The 16,693-nt window shown below is 42.8% G+C and overlaps 2 protein-coding genes across 7 annotated transcripts in view; both read right to left on the bottom strand.

Moving 5' to 3' along the window:
- The window catches only part of rab3il1 (RAB3A interacting protein (rabin3)-like 1), a 28,998-nt gene extending 26,350 nt beyond the window's left edge, over positions 1–2,648 (bottom strand). For 5 of the 6 annotated variants that reach the window (XR_005477364.1, XM_038999153.1, XM_038999155.1 and 2 more), the window contains exons 1-3: positions 2,470–2,648; positions 1,823–2,249; positions 1,261–1,715 (exon numbers count right to left, since the gene is read on the bottom strand). Coding sequence is in view for 5 of the 6 variants with exons in the window: in XM_038999153.1 (XP_038855081.1) it covers positions 1,261–1,493 (233 nt within the window). In the remaining variant the exon portion in view is untranslated. The remainder of the gene's footprint in view (positions 1–1,260; positions 1,716–1,822; positions 2,250–2,469) is intronic. The other variant, XM_038999154.1, reaches the window with a different exon arrangement.
- A 9,090-nt stretch (positions 2,649–11,738) lies between these two features.
- Positions 11,739–16,693, bottom strand: part of LOC120051652 (inner centromere protein-like) — a 33,806-nt gene continuing 28,851 nt past the window's right edge. The window contains exons 13-15 of the mRNA XM_038998545.1: positions 14,727–14,837; positions 14,317–14,518; positions 11,739–12,138 (exon numbers count right to left, since the gene is read on the bottom strand). Of these exons, the coding sequence (XP_038854473.1) occupies positions 11,954–12,138; positions 14,317–14,518; positions 14,727–14,837 (498 nt within the window). The 3' untranslated portion in view covers positions 11,739–11,953. The remainder of the gene's footprint in view (positions 12,139–14,316; positions 14,519–14,726; positions 14,838–16,693) is intronic.

Here is a 16,693-nt window from a genome sequence, read left to right as displayed (position 1 = left end):
CTAAAGTATTAGGAAGGTGTTTAATGTTTTGTACACTGTGTTTATCTCAAGTAACAGTGAAATGCCGTTCTTGCAAACTCTAACCCCTACAAATGCAGTAATCAATAACAATGTAATACTAGAAGAAGAAAAACAAGGTATAACAAAAACACACAAGATATACAAATATATAGAACACACTTAAGTAAGCAAGGGTCAGTTCCAGTAGCATACTTCCAAGGATACTGGATCCAGTAGTAGATATGTATAAGGAGGGTAAAGTGACTAGGAATTAGGACATACGATATATCTCTATTATAAACTGGGTGGTTCGAGCCCTGAATTGGCTGACAGCCGTTGTAGATCCTTATCGTATGTGTGATTATAATGTGATTCATAACATGAATGCAACGTCTGCATATTTGTCCTGATCACGTTTGTCTAGAAGTACACACACACACACACACGCATCATTATCAATGATTATGCTGAAAATATAATTGAAAACAATAATATCATAAACATCACACCGTCGTTTAAGAATCGCCACAACATGCGAGGGCTGAACTTGTCCTAATGCCCATTATGTCAATCGGAACAGCACACATTCACCGGATTTCCCATTCCAGCTCTCCGCCCTTACCCTCTCACCACCCGGCTAGAAGATTCACCTCGTACCGTCGCCGGACCTCGATGGCATCACTTTATGTTTCCATAAATTCCATAAATTGTTACAGTAACCGTTAACTTGCTGACGATATTATTCCACTTAGAAGGATGCAATCGTTTCAAAACAATGTTACTATTAAATAATGCTGACGAAACGCTAATGGGCTACAATGTTTCATCGAGATATCCAACTAGATAAAGTTAGTCGAATGTTATTTTGTTACTCAAGTTTTGAGTCGCTGTATACGACTTTTGTTTGCGATGCGTTGTAAGATAAGTCTATTTTCATTCCTGCTCATTCCGATAGTAAAAAAGGACGAAATGTGTTGTCAATCTGCCGTAAGTCACATGATGACACGCATCCTCCCATCCCAACCCGTTTCCAGTTTAAAAATAAACATGGCCAAACATTTCCCTAGGGTGTTGTTAGAACACATTATTGTCAAACAGAATATTGGCGTTCACAGTATATCTGGCATATGACATTATTGTGGTACAAAATGAAGATTCGTCATGGTTATATGAAGACAATCCTAAAAGCTACAGGCTTGGAACCAACCTACAGCTGTGAAGGACAATAACAAATCAAACCCAGAATGATGTCTGTCTTACCTTCCAACCTCACACCTCTCTTCTTTTGTCTCCTCTCGGTGGGAGTGATATTTGGCTCTCCCTCTCTTCTGAGCCTGCTCTAGAACACTGGGTTTACCATAGAACATGGTGTTGGAGTATACCTGGATACCAGATCTGGCGGATACTAGAACCTCATACCCTGGGTTGGTGGCAGAGGCAAGGGGTGGAGAGGAGGACAGCTGGACACTGTGGAGACCCTCAAACGCATCCATGGTTTTCCAGGTAGAGTCACTAAATCCAACTGCAGTTTAATGTCACTTCAGTTACTGTGAAGGTTGTGGCTTCTGTGAAATCATGATTATGGGAAGAGTTCTGCCACCTTCTTCTATCTTCTTTTACTTTACCTCTTGTGTCTGGTGTTGTAGGAGGACCCCTCACTTGAGTAGTCTGAAATACACTTTCCTTGGTTCCACATTTGTTTACCTGATGCCTACCTGGGAAACATAAAAAGACATGTAACATTAATAGAATAAATTATAATAGATTAGAATATAATAGAATAGAATTGAATAGAAAATACTTCAGTGGACTTTCAACCTACCGAATCAATGAGGTCCTAGGCCTAATTTTAATCAACCGACCAGTCCACTCCACTCCTGCCGGGGACTTCAACTCGCCCCTCTCCTGGCCAAATGAAACTCCACTCCTGCCGGGGACTTCAACTCACCCTCTCCTGGTCAAATGAAACTCCACTCCTGCCGGGGACTACAACTCGCCCCTCTCCTGGTCAAATGAAACTCCACTCCTGCCGGGGACTACAACTCGCCCCTCTCCTGGCCAAATGAAACTCCACTCCTGCCGGGGACTACAACTCGCCCCTCTCCTGGCCAAATGAAACTCCACTCCTGCCGGGGACTACAACTCGCCCCTCTCCTGGCCAAATGAAACTCCACTCCTGCCGGGGACTTCAACTCGCCCCTCTCCTGGCCAAACTCCACTCCTGCCAGGGACGACAACTCGCCCCTCTCCTGGCCAAATGAAACTTAATGTGTTATTTTCTTTCATATAAATATAAATATTCACGCTAAACAATGGGCATACTTATCAAATTGCGCTTTTATGTCATGTAAGCCTATTCGTTTAGGATGGGTTATTTATTCAGACAAGTTTACAGATTGACTGGCTATACGGAGTATGGACTGCTCTGCAAACTTTTGACAATGGAATGCAGAAGGTATAGCAACTCACCATGTATTGTCCAAACTTGGTAATCAATGAATGGCAAAATACTGTACAAAATACTGAAAACGTTCTTAATCTTAGTTACATGTTATGTCATTCGACCCGAAAGTTACAGAGGACAGAAAAAACAGCACAGTCCGAAGGTCACCTCCTGTTCAGTTCGTGTCATTGTTCTCTTCATCCACACACAGTGAACCGGTTGATATTACTAACACCTCAAGCCTCCTGCTGACCTGCAATGCACATCGCTACCACCAGGTGGCGATGGACAGGTTTGAATCACAATTACACTACATGACCAAAAGTATGTGGACACCTGCTCGTCAACATCTCATTCCAAAATCATGGGCATTAATATGGAGTTGGTCCCCCCCCCCCCCTTTGCTGCTATAACAATCTCCACTCTTCTAGGAAGGCTTTCCACTAGATGTTGGAACATTGCTGTGGGGACTTGCTTCCATTCTGCCACAAGAGCATTAGTGGAATCGGGCAATGATGTTGGGCGATTAGGCCGCAGTCGCCATTCCAGTTCATCCCAAAGGCGTTCGATGGGGTTGAGGTCAGGGCTCTGTGCAGGCCAGTCAAGTTCTTCCACACCGATCTCGACAAACCATTTCTGTATGGATCCCACTTTGTGCATAGGGGCATTGTCATGCTGAAAGAGGAAAGAGCCTTCCTCAAACTGTTGCCACAAAGTTGGAAGCACAGAATTGTCTAGAATGTCATTGTATGCTGTAATATTAAGATTTCCCTTTACTGGAACTAAGGGGCCCAGAGACAGTTTGGAACTAGGTACTGAGTGTTGCAACCGAGGACAGACGATTTGTACACGCTACCCGCTTCAACACTCGGCGGTCCCATTCTGTGAGCTTGTGTGGCCTGCCACTTCGCGGCTGAGCCGTTGTTGCTCCTAAACGTTTCCACTTCACAATAACAGCACTTACAGTTGACCGGGGAAACTCTAGCAGGGCAGACATTTGACGAACTGACTTGTTGGAAAGGTGGAATCCTATGACGGTGCCGCGTTGAAAGTCACTGAGCTCTTCAGTAAGGCCATTCTACTGCCAATGTTTGTCTATGGAGATTGCATCACTGTGTGCTCGATTTTATACACCTGTCAGCAGCGGGTGTGGCTGAAATAGCCAAATCCACTAATTTGAAGAGGTGTCCACATACAGCTGTATATAAAATGTATAAATTCATTAGTTTTGGTGGTTAGCATGGGACTCCCGAGTGGCGCAGTGGTCTAAGACACTGCATCTCAGTGCTAGAGGTGTCACTACAAACACCCTGGTTCGAATCCAGGCTGTATCACAATCGGCCGTGATTGGGAGTCCCATAGGGCAGCGCACAATTGGCCCAGTGTCGTCTGGGTTTGGCCGGGGTAGGCCATCATTGTAAATAAGAAATTGTTCTTAACTGACTTGCCTTAGTTAAATAAATAAAATGTAGCTATACTTGTTGAAGAACTCAGCCCACCATTCTGACAGATCCTCTGGTCCCAAGGATAGAATAGACCCTTTACCTTTCAGAATAGATTGGAGGACACACATTATGTTGAACACGAGTGGCAAATGCAAGAACAAAATAAGTGTTTGTGTGTGTATGACGGCCAAGGCTCAAACCCATATGAGTTGTAGAGTCCGTTAGCCCGCTAAGCCAAAGCAACTCTCCGGGTCCCAAGTAAGGTTAGAGTTACTCGTCACCATGCCAACTCTCTTACATGAGAAATGAAGAGGGGAAAGTGGGGAGATATTCATTTAATATGTGATCTTACAAAATAATTGGGTTGCGATATGTTGCAGCCTGGTCAACCACTGAATCGTTTTTTTAAAATAGAAATGTGGTTGTTACTTTAAACATTTACTGTTTTAATGTGTGTTGTGTTGTACACAGATTTGAGATTAGCTCGGGACCAGGCCTTACAATGAAGCTTTGTTGCAGAAACAGCTGAACACATCAAGTGACCAGAGGTCTACGAGTACTCTCCTTTCCTCTCCTTCGGAGGTCTACGAGTCCCTCATTCTCCTTTCGGAGGTCTACGAGTCCCTCATTCTCCTTTCGGAGGTCTACGAGTCCCTCGTTCTCCTTTCGGAGGTCTACGAGTCCCTCGTTCTCCTTTCGGAGGTCTACGAGTCCCTCGTTCTCCTTTCGGAGGTCTACGAGTCCCTCGTTCTCCTTTCGGAGGTCTACGAGTCCCTCGTTCTCCTTTCGGAGGTCTACGAGTCCCTCTCCGTTCCTCTCCCACATCTGTCTCTCCAACATTCTCTACCAAGACTGGCAACACACATTCCCTTAACGCAGTGAGTATATCACATACAATCAATCTGATCAATCATTGTATAACTTGTATTCAATAGGGTATAACTAAAGGGAAGTGAATACATATTCGACTGAGTTATTCATCTCTCTAATGTGTGTGTGATGCACAGTGAGTATATTGTAGATATGATATACAATCAATCTATGAAGATGTAGATAAATGGATGTGAATATTATGATCTCGATTGAGTTGGAAAGCTTTAGTCCAGACGCGTCTGATTTATTGTGGATAGCTCCGTATGTGATGCTGAGTGTCTATGAAATGACTCTCTGTTAACTACCACATCCTACTTCCTCGCTCTGCTGAACTTTACCCTTAAATAGCACCGTGTCTTCAGATAGTGGATCCATGAGGTAATACCTGTAAGAATCACCTCTCCTGTTAGTTCGTGTTTGAGTAGATGTGTGACCTCATGATGTCAAGTGTTTTGGAGAGTAGACTGGTGAAACAGACAGTGACAGTAGGTGTAGGAACATTTTGATACTGATAAGAGAATTAAGTTCTCCTGTTCATTAACCAATTCAATTTGTTTACTCAGTCTGCGCTATCAGGATTTGTATGATACTGATAGAAATAAAACAGACAGAGGCCCAGTCTACAAAAGTCAAATGTTTATTCACGGAACGTTCTGCCGTGCACAGTACAAAGACCATCAATTTATAATGACACACATACTTCCACACAAACCATCAAATCCGCCCGCCAATAGAGTGTAGGGGAGTCCGTGAGAATAGCGTCTTCCTGCCCTCCCCTGAGATAGGGAGGGACCTGGGACTGGGAAGTTCTCAGTGTCCCGGCCAAGGTCGCCCCGAATCTGGCTCAGACAGTCTGTTATCAAAATACTAGACACATTGTCCCCGAAACATTGATTCTGACTAAGAACTATACTCCAGGATATATTATTATTCCCCTGACTCAAACCATCACACAGTATTATAATAATCAAATGATTCTAACACTTATATAAATGCATTATAATAGTCTAATGATTCAAATCAATTTCATACAATCACATGGTTTCAGGAGTGTAATATTCTAATCATTTATTAAAACACATTTCCTTATCAGATACACAGAGGACAGCTTTCTCAGTCTGTGCTGAAGCCAGTCAACCAGCCAGCCAGCTAGTCAACCAGCCAGCCAACCAGTCAGCCAGCCAGCCAACCAGTCAACCAGCCAGCCAGCTGGTCAACCAACCAACCAGCCAGCCAGTCAACCAACCAGTCAGCTAGTCAACCAACCAGCCAGTCAGCCAGCTGGTCAACCAACCAACCAGCCAGTCAGCCAGCTGGTCAACCAACCAACCAGCCAGTCAGCTAGTCAACCAGCCAGTCAACCAGCCAGCCAGCTAGTCAACCAACCAACCAACCAGTCAGCCAGCCAGCTAGTCAACCAACCAACCAGCTAGTCAACCAACCAACCAGTCAGCCAGCCAGCTAGTCAACCAACCAACCAGTCAGCCAGCCAGCTAGTCAACCAACCAGCCGGTCAACCAACCAGCCAGCCGGTAAACCAACCAGCCAGCCAGTCAACCAACCAGCCAGCCAGCGACTGGTAGCGATGACGGTAACGTACTCGCGGAGGGTTGCTGACGCGTGATAGGGTCCTTCTCTCATCTGCTCCTCCGATGGAAGCATCTACAAGCTGCGTTGGAGAGAACTGATCATCTTCACTACACTGCTCCTTCAGCAGGTAGGTAGCCTAGTGGTTAGAGTGTAGAGGTGGCAGGTAGCCTAGTGGTTAGAGTGTAGAGGTGGCAGGTAGCCTAGTGGTTAGAGCGTTGGACTAGTAACCGAAAGGTTGCAAGATCGAATCCCTGAGCTGACAAGGTAAAAATCTGTCGTTCTGCCCCTGAACAAGGCAGTTAACCCACTGTTCCCCAGTAGGCTGTCATTGAAAATAAGAATTTGTTCTTAACTGACTTGCCTAGTTAAATAAAGGTCAAATAAATAAATAAAAATATATATACACACACACAGGTAACTTCATATATACAGTTAACTTCATATACACAGGTGACCTCATCATATATTATGCATTTATAACACTTGGATAATGAACTTCTTTCAATAAAGCGTTTCACTGGTTGAAATGAAGTCTCATTTGATTAAATACTACACCTATCCTGTGTTTATCAGATCAATGCAGATGAAGGGAGTTAGATAGAGATTAACCAGATTTAGAATATTTTTTAATTTAGGTTTAAAAAAAATCTGTTTCTGTATATTTATATATATATGAAATACAAAATCAGCCTTTAACTAGTTAAATCATGTTTCTAGTCTATTGCATAGTTACAATGTGTAACCATTGATGTCCCAGGACCAAGATTGGTAAACACTGTTGAAGTGTATAATACATACAGGCAGACACAGCATCATTCAAGGAATAGAGTTTGATACTCCTGGTATTGAATATGACTGAAAAATAAATGTCTCACAGACATTCATACCTGAACAGCACCTTTATTTGCCAAGGTACAGTACATGATCAGTGAATATATCCAATGTATAGGCTGCACTGTGGGGATATCATGCTTGGTAATAACTACATGTATATAGGACTCGCATCCTTGGCACAAAGTTATATTATACACGATCCATACGCTTCATTAATGTCATTCAGAATGTTTTGAAGTCGATACAACTGGCTATGGTAGCTGAGGTTCTGAACTAATATTTATACCAAACGTTTTAGGGTCCATACACAGATTGGCTACATAGCTAGCTACACATCCATAGGCATACAGGTATTTTTATCCTCCGCTACACAATAAGCAAGAAAATAGTTCGCTAGCTACAATACATCAGCTGCATTGCATTGGAAATATCAGCAAGGCAAGCTTACAAAATTGTACATCCAATTTGAAATAAATGTTTTAGTTAGCTAGATTCTTTACATCCACTGTTTCACATGATGACAGCCTGGTTTGCTGGTTCTCTCAGGAATCCCTAACACATTAAAACACAAATTACAATTTCATATGTCACAACACCCCATAAAGCTAGCTAGCAGGCTGGCTAATGTTAGCTAGTCAGCTAGTTTGCTAAATAGCGATGTTTCGTAAATGAACTTAATGACAAAATATGCATAATCGTTTGTCTCTACATTAACATATTCCTCTCAACTGTACTTTTTTTTTTTTTTTTTTTTAACAAGATTCGTTATGACAATTAATTACCTACATTTGCTTCCATACTAGTATTTTTGTCAGCCATCTTTGCTTTAGAAAGTCTCCTGCGATGGGTCGCATAGCGTCAAATGCATCATGGGAACCACTCGATATGATTGGTCATCACCAGTGATTTGCATAAAGTTGGGAAATGTTGAAAGGTTTCACTGCCTCCCACTCCATGTCGCCCAACTGTCCCCAGCCCTCTCCACTTTTCACCGCTTTCCTTCCATTGAACATGAACGGGAAGAGGTGTTTCACAGCGTGCTAGTTAGTGTACACGGGACATTAACTTTCACCCCTGGCGCCCAGGTAAAAGAAAGTCGGGGTAGGCCGTACCAGTAAAACGTGAGCCTATCACAATTAATACAACATGCCCCAAAAAACTATAGGCTAATATCCCATTATTTAACATTACTACATGTCAGCTGCATGAAACATGTGCGTACTGACTGCAAGCCAATAAGCTCCAACTTTAGCATTGTGGTTTGAGGAGAACACTTCAAGGCAGAGATGAGTGGCCGAGATCGTACAGTGCATGCACCAATTCAAGCTACAAGTGTAGGCCTCAATGACAATGGCAGCATTTCATTACACGATATGTGTAAAAAATTATATAGCCTAATTAGCTTACTCCTGTCTATACATAAATACATAAAAATAAATACAAAATAGGCTGCAGCATGATTTGGCCACAGAGGATCATTAGCGTCTTTTTAAAAAACGGGATTGTTTTAAATGGCATAGCCTACAGTCGAGAAGAGCAGCGCACGGTGCAAATACCAAATTGTTATGGTTGTGCCTGTCAGTGAAAAGCAGAGACACCCAAGACAGGCATATCGCAAAATGGCTATTGCTGTAAAGAGATTTACAATAGACTCCATTCTGTCTTTTAGTTATTGAATTTCTTAACTTAATTGAGCAAACAGTAGCCTCTTTTATTGGGCACCAGCGGAGAACATTTAACCTTTATTTAACTAGGCCAGTCGGCCATATCCCGGTGAGTGTGCATATTCACCGTCTTTATTAGTGCCACTTTTGTTTGTTTTTGGACAATAAGACAAACAAATTAAAATAAAGTAGGGTGGTTGATCGGGGTGGACGTATACCCTGAATGTCTATAAGCAAGCCAACGGTTGCGAGTTTGAATCTCATCAGGGTACAACTTTAACATTCGAGCTAATTAGCAACTTTTCAACTAATTACTGTTGAGCTACTTTTCAACTATTTAGCATGTTAGCTAACTTCTTCACCTTACCCTTCCTCCTAAACTTAACCCTAACCACTAGCCTAGCTAACGTTAGCTAACTGGCCACCTAGCTAGAATTTGTAAAGTACCATACTTTTGGCAAATTCGTAACATTTTGCTAATTTGTAACAATGTACATTATTAAAATTTGGTAACATATATCGACAAATTAATATATAGCATACGAAACATAAGAAATGGAGTGTCTTGCATTTACATATGGATTAATATAAAATTCTCTGAGACCAGGTTGCGTCGACTGGATAGTTGTTTCTATGGAGAAGCCATCACTTACAAGTCAGAGTACCTTTCAAAATAAAAGTCCTCCACACTGGCACGTCCCAAAAGCGTGTTTGTATTGGTCCAGCAGTCACCCCTCCATATTCATAAATAAAAACGTAATGTAGAGGTCAACAATGCATACCAGCAAAAGTCAAGAGTCATACGTTCACATTGAGGCTCTCTAAAAAGTATACTGGGTACAAAAATGTAAGGTGATTAAATCTATATTCGCATGCATGAGATTTACTTGATTCTTTTTTCTTTTTTTTTTTAAATCTGTGCAGAAAAATGTATATAATTGTATATTACCTGTATATTAACTCATCAGCTTGTAGTCCTAAAACCTGGAAATTGGTTAACTCTGGTTCATTCAGCCATTCCTATGGGGGAAATTAATGGGTGAAAAAAAGGGGTTTTGGGATAAACAGACAAAATAAGGTCTGAGGTTAACACAGGCTTTAGGAGATCTTATATGTTTTGTTCTATGAGATACTATCAGTTAGTTAACATGACCTTTATAAAGTATGAAGCCTTCACGTGCTTGTTTTGATGACATAAAAGCGTCAAAATTCACCCCCAAAAAGTGACATTAGCTGATGAATATTAATCGCATAGAACAAAACCTATAAGATAAAATAAATATATAAACTATAATGTTAACCGCAGACGGAGTGTTTATCAAAAAAATAAAAATAATTTCCCCATAGGCTTTGGCCCACAAGCCATGGCGGAGTAAGCCTTCGATTGCAAATGTAAATTAGATTACAAGACTATTCAGCATAACGTTTGTGGTTAGTTGAGACACCCGCAGGGGTTCAAGCAACAACAACAACAAATATCCCCATGACTGAAACTTAAAGTCGATCTCAGATCGATTGTCTGGGGCCAAGTTTACCTTCCCCTTTCATGGAAAAAGTGACCATCGTGCCTTTAGGTAAAGAGGATGATTTTGTACATGTATTAAAACTGGGAGGGTTCTCCCCAGGACAATTTTTATGTAGAACATTTTAAAATCAAATGTTATTGGTCACGTACACATTGTTAGCAGATGTTATTGCGAGTGTAGCGAAATGCTTGTGCTTCTAGTTCCGACAGTGCAGCAATATCTAACAAGTAATATCTAACAATTCCACAACAAAACCAAATATCTAACAAATTCCACAACAAAACCTAATACACACAATCTAGTAAAGGAATAGGATGAGAATATATACAGTTGAAGTCGGAAGTTTACATACACTTAGGTTGGAGTCATTAAAACTCGTTTTTCAACCACTCCACAAATTTCCCGTTAACAAACTATAGTTTTGCAAGTCGGTTAGGACATCTACTTTGTGCATTATTCTGTTTCATTTGTCTGGAAGCCAGACGATGTCCGCGACGGGGCTGGTTTTCTCGTCATAATCTGCGATTGTCTGTAGACCCTGCGCCACATACGTCTCGTGTCTGAGTGGTTGAATTGCAACATTTTACTCCGAAATGTATGAAAATAAAAATGCTGACACTAAAAATATACATCAAGAAATGAGTCCATTAACATATTGGTAAAAATATGAATGATTTTAACATATTGGTCCATATTATCATATGTGCTACATCATATGGCCCATATATATATATATATATATATCATTATCACCTGTAGCCCAACTGATGCAGCATCGTGGCTATAAATAAATAGGTTGAAGCCTGGGGTTGGCTGCATTTACCCCATTAGACACATCCTGATTGTTAATAATATTTTTATTGTATATTAAAATAAAATTGTTTTCTACTACAAAAAGGATGCCATTGCCCAAAACTGCATTTGTAAAATGATGCCACACTCGCAATTGCATGAGTAGACAAACGTGATTAGCAATGTAAAAAAAAAAAAAGGCCAAAATTACTTTTCAAAATACTTTTTGTTTGTTGACAAAATGAACATGGGAAGTGTGAGCAACAAATAAAGCATGTCATTTCAGATCAACAGAGAAAATAATTTGGCAATATATTTAGTCTGTATTAGACTGCCATCTCCAAACCAGACTGTTATTGAAGATATACACTTCTCCAGAATCCATATAGGATGGAAATCCATCTATTTCTGCTCAGGTGAGTAACAATATATATATATATTTTTTACCTCCCAGTCCCTTTTGTTATTGGTTGTACAGTTTGGAAGGCCGGCCCCTTCTCAAGTTTGTCACAGTTCCACTGGATATCCCTTCGTGTGAACAACGTAAAATGACCATCTTCAGAACCGTAGACATGTTCTACTCATTTTATTCAAGAGAATTTTTGAAATGTAAATCAACATTTATTTAAAAAAATATATTTTAAAAATTCTTTGCTACATTCCTTGCACTTATCTGAAGTCACTTCAGGTGTCCGTCAGCCAGACGATTCTATAATATAATACATGCAAAAGAACAAACGTAACAAAAATACAATATAAAACCCATTTTGTCCCAGTACCCAGTGTTTAAATGGGCAGAGCCTCCATTTTAGGAGGAGAGTGCCAGATACCAGAACTGGTACGTTTGAGGTAGCGAGGTTTGTTCTTGTAGAAGATGCGGTCCAACATTGGGGGTTCAATCTCTCCATAGTGACAGTCCACGTCCGTTGGGTTGAAATATTGCTTCTTCATGGTCTGTTTCAGCTGGTCGCCTAGAGGGGAGTACAGGTTCGCTTTAATAAATATGTTAAGGAGTTGGCTCCGACTTTTCTGGACCCCTCTTCCCCGGGGGCTAAAAGGTCTCTGCTCTACTCCCAGAGAACATGTTACTCTAACGAATGGTGCTTGTTTAATAAAGTTAGATCAAAGCTGAATCAAATGTCTACAAGATCACATAATGATAGTATTGTACATAACAGAACCCAATCTAATAGCATAGTTTAACGTCACTGTAAGAAAGATTAAAAACACCACTTCATTTCCTATATGAGTTTAGGATGATTGCGTGTTTCTACACCTGCATTGCTTGCTGTTGGGGGTTTTAGGCTGCGTTTCTGTACAGCACTTTGTGACATCAGCTGATGTAAGAAGGGCTTTATAAATACATTTGATTGATTGAGTGAAGTGCCCGTTTGAGAGAAATGTGACCAAACCCAACAGCGTGAGCCACTAGGCAAAACATGTCCTTTGATTTAAACCACACACAAGTATGCTACAGTTGTTTAACACCACCTGCTCTACAAGTCACCCTCTGTGCCCAATCTGTGCCCAAGTCACCCTCTGTGCCCAATCTGTGCCCAAGTCACCCTCTGTGCCCAATCTGTGCCCAAGTCACCCTCTGTGCCCAATCTGTGCCCAAGTCACCCTCTGTGCCCAATCTGTGCCCAAGTCACCCTCTGTGCCCAATCTGTGCCCAAGTCACCCTCTGTGCCCAAGTCACCCTCTGTGCCCAAGTCACCCTCTGTGCCCAAGTCACCCTCTGTGCCCAAGTCACCCTCTGTGCCCAAGTCACCCTCTGTGCCCAAGTCACCCTCTGTGCCCAAGTCACCCTCTGTGCCCAAGTCACCCTCTGTGCCCAAGTCACCCTCTGTGCCCAAGTCACCCTCTGTGCCCAAGTCACCCTCTGTGCCCAAGTCACCCTCTGTGCCCAAGTCACCCTCTGTGCCCAAGTCACCCTCTGTGCCCAAGTCACCCTCTGTGCCCAAGTCACCCTCTGTGCCCAAGTCACCCTCTGTGCCCAAGTCACCCTCTGTGCCCAAGTCACCCTCTGTGCCCAAGTCACCCTCTGTGCCCAAGTCACCCTCTGTGCCCAAGTCACCCTCTGTGCCCAAGTCACCCTCTGTGCCCAAGTCACCCTCTGTGCCCAAGTCACCCTCTGTGCCCAAGTCACCCTCTGTGCCCAAGTCACCCTCTGTGCCCAAGTCACCCTCTGTGCCCAAGTCACCCTCTGTGCCCAAGTCACCCTCTGTGCCCAATCTGTGCCCAAGTCACCCTCTGTGCCCAAGTCACCCTCTGTGCCCAAGTCACCCTCTGTGCCCAAGTCACCCTCTGTGCCCAAGTCACCCTCTGTGCCCAAGTCACCCTCTGTGCCCAAGTCACCCTCTGTGCCCAAGTCACCCTCTGTGCCCAAGTCACCCTCTGTGCCCAAGTCACCCTCTGTGCCCAAGTCACCCTCTGTGCCCAAGTCACCCTCTGTGCCCAAGTCACCCTCTGTGCCCAAGTCACCCTCTGTGCCCAAGTCACCCTCTGTGCCCAAGTCACCCTCTGTGCCCAATGTGAAACACTGTACACATAAAGAGCTAAATTCCCATAAAAACTGAGCTCAAAATGGCTGGCATGCAGATGCAGCATTGACATTTTACTGGTAAAACTGTAACAATTATCAATGAGAAATGTGAAGGGAGGGCGACCATGTTTTTTTTTTTTGGGGGGGGGGGGCCTTGCGGTAAAGAAACACATGCACAGAACAGAACGGCTCATTCCAGCTGGATCCAAGGAGGTTGGAACGGATGGATACCTATGGACCCGCAGCCGATGTTATAAACTCATGGTAAGTTACCCAACATCAGGTTTAAAAGTAGACTTAGCAATGTGCCATAATACACAGCGGGGCCAATTCCTGCTTATAGAAAACAAGAATTGAAATCTACCCAAGACGGCCACTATTGGATTTTCCCAATATGACCCCTGGCTTGATGTGGAAATGGCTCATTTCAGAATCAAGAGACTATTTTTATATTTTTTTAATGTCTTTTCACTAAGAAGCCTCACCGATAATGTTACATGTAATACCGATTATGTTATAATTTATACTGATTCGGTTATATTGCAGTTTTAACCGTCTTTGGAGGACAGTAAAATAAAAAATATTGAGTTTCTTCTCAATGTACCCTTGGCCCATTTGGGGATGTGTTTCCTTGGTGCCGACTCATCATCAGTAGAGTCCTCACTGTTCTGGTCCATCCCATAGTCCTCAGGGTTGGTGTTGAGAATAATGGGCTTGTTGCCCCCCTTAGGAGTGATCTCATACGACTGGGGAGACCGCTCGATATCTACAGTGACGTTGATTACTCCTCCCTTCCCTACGGGCGTCTTCATCGTGGGCCATGGGAGAACATGAAGGTATATTATGGATACATGTTCTATTAAATAAACGAGGCTCTATGCAGACCGACTGAATAAACAAGGCTCTATGCAGACCGACTAAACAAACAAGGCTATATGCCTTTCTCAGAAGTAGAGCTAGCTCTAGATGTTATTCGGTGTCCTTTCCACATCAGCTACCCCATAGTCTCCTCACCTGAACTTCAGCAGTCAGGTGACTCTTGGCAGCAGTGGTGGCAGCCTCTGTTTCTGTCTGTCTGTCTGCTTCTCTATGTCTCTCCTCCTCAGCTTGCCTCTGCTGCTCCTCCTGGTGCGTAGAACATAAAACGATTTAGTAAAAAAATAAAAAGGTACATACACTGAGTATACAAAACATTATGAACACCTGCTCTTTCCATGAGTCTGACCAGGTGAATCCAGGTGACAGCTATGATCCCTTATTGATGTCACTTGTTAAATCTACTTCAGTGTAGATGAAGCGGAGGAGACAGGTTAATGAAAGATTTTAAAGTCTTGAGACAATTGAGACATGGATTGTGTATGTGTGCCATTCGGAGGGTGAATGGGCAAACAAAAGATGTAAGTGCCTTTGAACATGATATGGTAGTAGGTGACAGGCGCACCGGTTTGTATCAAGAACTGCAACACTGCTCTGTTTTTCATACTCAACAGTTTCCCGTGTTCCAAGAATGATCCACCATCCAAAGGACATCTAGCCAACTTGACACAACTGTGGGGAAGCATTGGAGTCAACATGGGCCAGCATTCCAGTGGAACGCTTCTGACACCTTGTCGAGTCCATCCCTTGACAAATTGAGGTTGTTCTGAGGGCAACTCAATATTAGGAAGGTGTTCTTAAATGTTTGGTATACTCAGTGTAGGTTTTGGTGGATTGAGCCACACAGGGCCCAGTTCATTGGGGTATATCGTAGCAAAATGTTTGACAACAGAAAACAAAAAGTTTGTTCTTGGACAAATCCATGTAGTCCCTCCTAAGGTTGCACATTTTGGGGAATATTCAGAGGTGGAAACTTTCCATGGGAATTATCGGGAATATATGGGAATTAATATTAATACCATTTAAATGTAGATGAACATAAACCATTTAGCATATCATATGGAGACATAAACATAAACATAAACCTTTTACCTTATCATAAGTAGACATAATTGCAAATTAATAAATCCTTCCAATTGACATTAAAAAAAACAATTTAGTTACAAAATTACCTTTAATTAAATGAGTTGACTCATCACATGGGATGATTTCACTGAACAACAAAAGGGAATATTGAATGATCCATCGCATCCCCCAAAAACATTTTCAACATACATCTGTAAAATGATAGTCTAGAAACTAAAGCTTTGGTTGTCTTCCTCTCAGGCGTCCATGTCTTCTCCCTGGACCTCCTCAATGTCCACCTCTTTAACATCAGACTCCGAGGCCTCATCTTCACTGTCACTTTCCAACCTTGAGGATGGCTCTTTGTCAGTCTCAAAAAGCCTCAAATTTGCCCGGATGGACACCAATTTTTCAACCCTTGTATTGGTCAGCCTGTTGTGTGCTTTGGTGTGTGTTCCCAAACAAGGACCAGTTGCGCTCTGAGGCGGCTGATGTTGGTGGGATTTGGAGGATGATGGCGGCAACAGGGGAAAGAGCCACAGATCCACAAAGTCCCTTCCACCAGGTGGCTGATGAGATATGTTGGCACGACTGCCATATTGCATCTCCATCCCAAAGCCCTTGCTTGGAAGTGTACTTCGCCAGACTGCCAAGAACCTTGCCCTCATCCAGGCCAAGGTGGCAAGACACAGTAGTGATGACACCATAGGTCTTGTTGATCTCTGCACCAGACAGGATGCTCTTGCCAGCATACTTGGGGTCCAACATGTACGCTGCGGCGTGTATGGGTTTCAGGCAGAAGTCTTCATGCTTTTTGATGTATTTCAGAACTGCAGTTTCCTCTGCTTGGAGCAACAGGGAAGTGGGCAGGGCAGTACAGATTTCTTCTCTTACATCTGTAAGCAGAGTCTGAACATCAGACAGGAGCGGTAGGTAGCCTAGTGGTTTGGGGCGGCAGGTAGCCTAGTGGTTTGGGGCGGCAGGTAGCCTAGTGGTTTGGGGCGGCAGGTAGCCTAGTGGTTTGGGGCGGCAGGTAGCCT

This window comes from Salvelinus namaycush, chromosome 8, assembly GCF_016432855.1.
Source record: "Salvelinus namaycush isolate Seneca chromosome 8, SaNama_1.0, whole genome shotgun sequence".
NCBI classification, from domain to species: domain Eukaryota; kingdom Metazoa; phylum Chordata; class Actinopteri; order Salmoniformes; family Salmonidae; genus Salvelinus; species Salvelinus namaycush.
The sequence above is the reverse complement of the archived record's forward strand: the minus strand, read 5'-3'. Positions and strand labels throughout refer to the sequence as shown.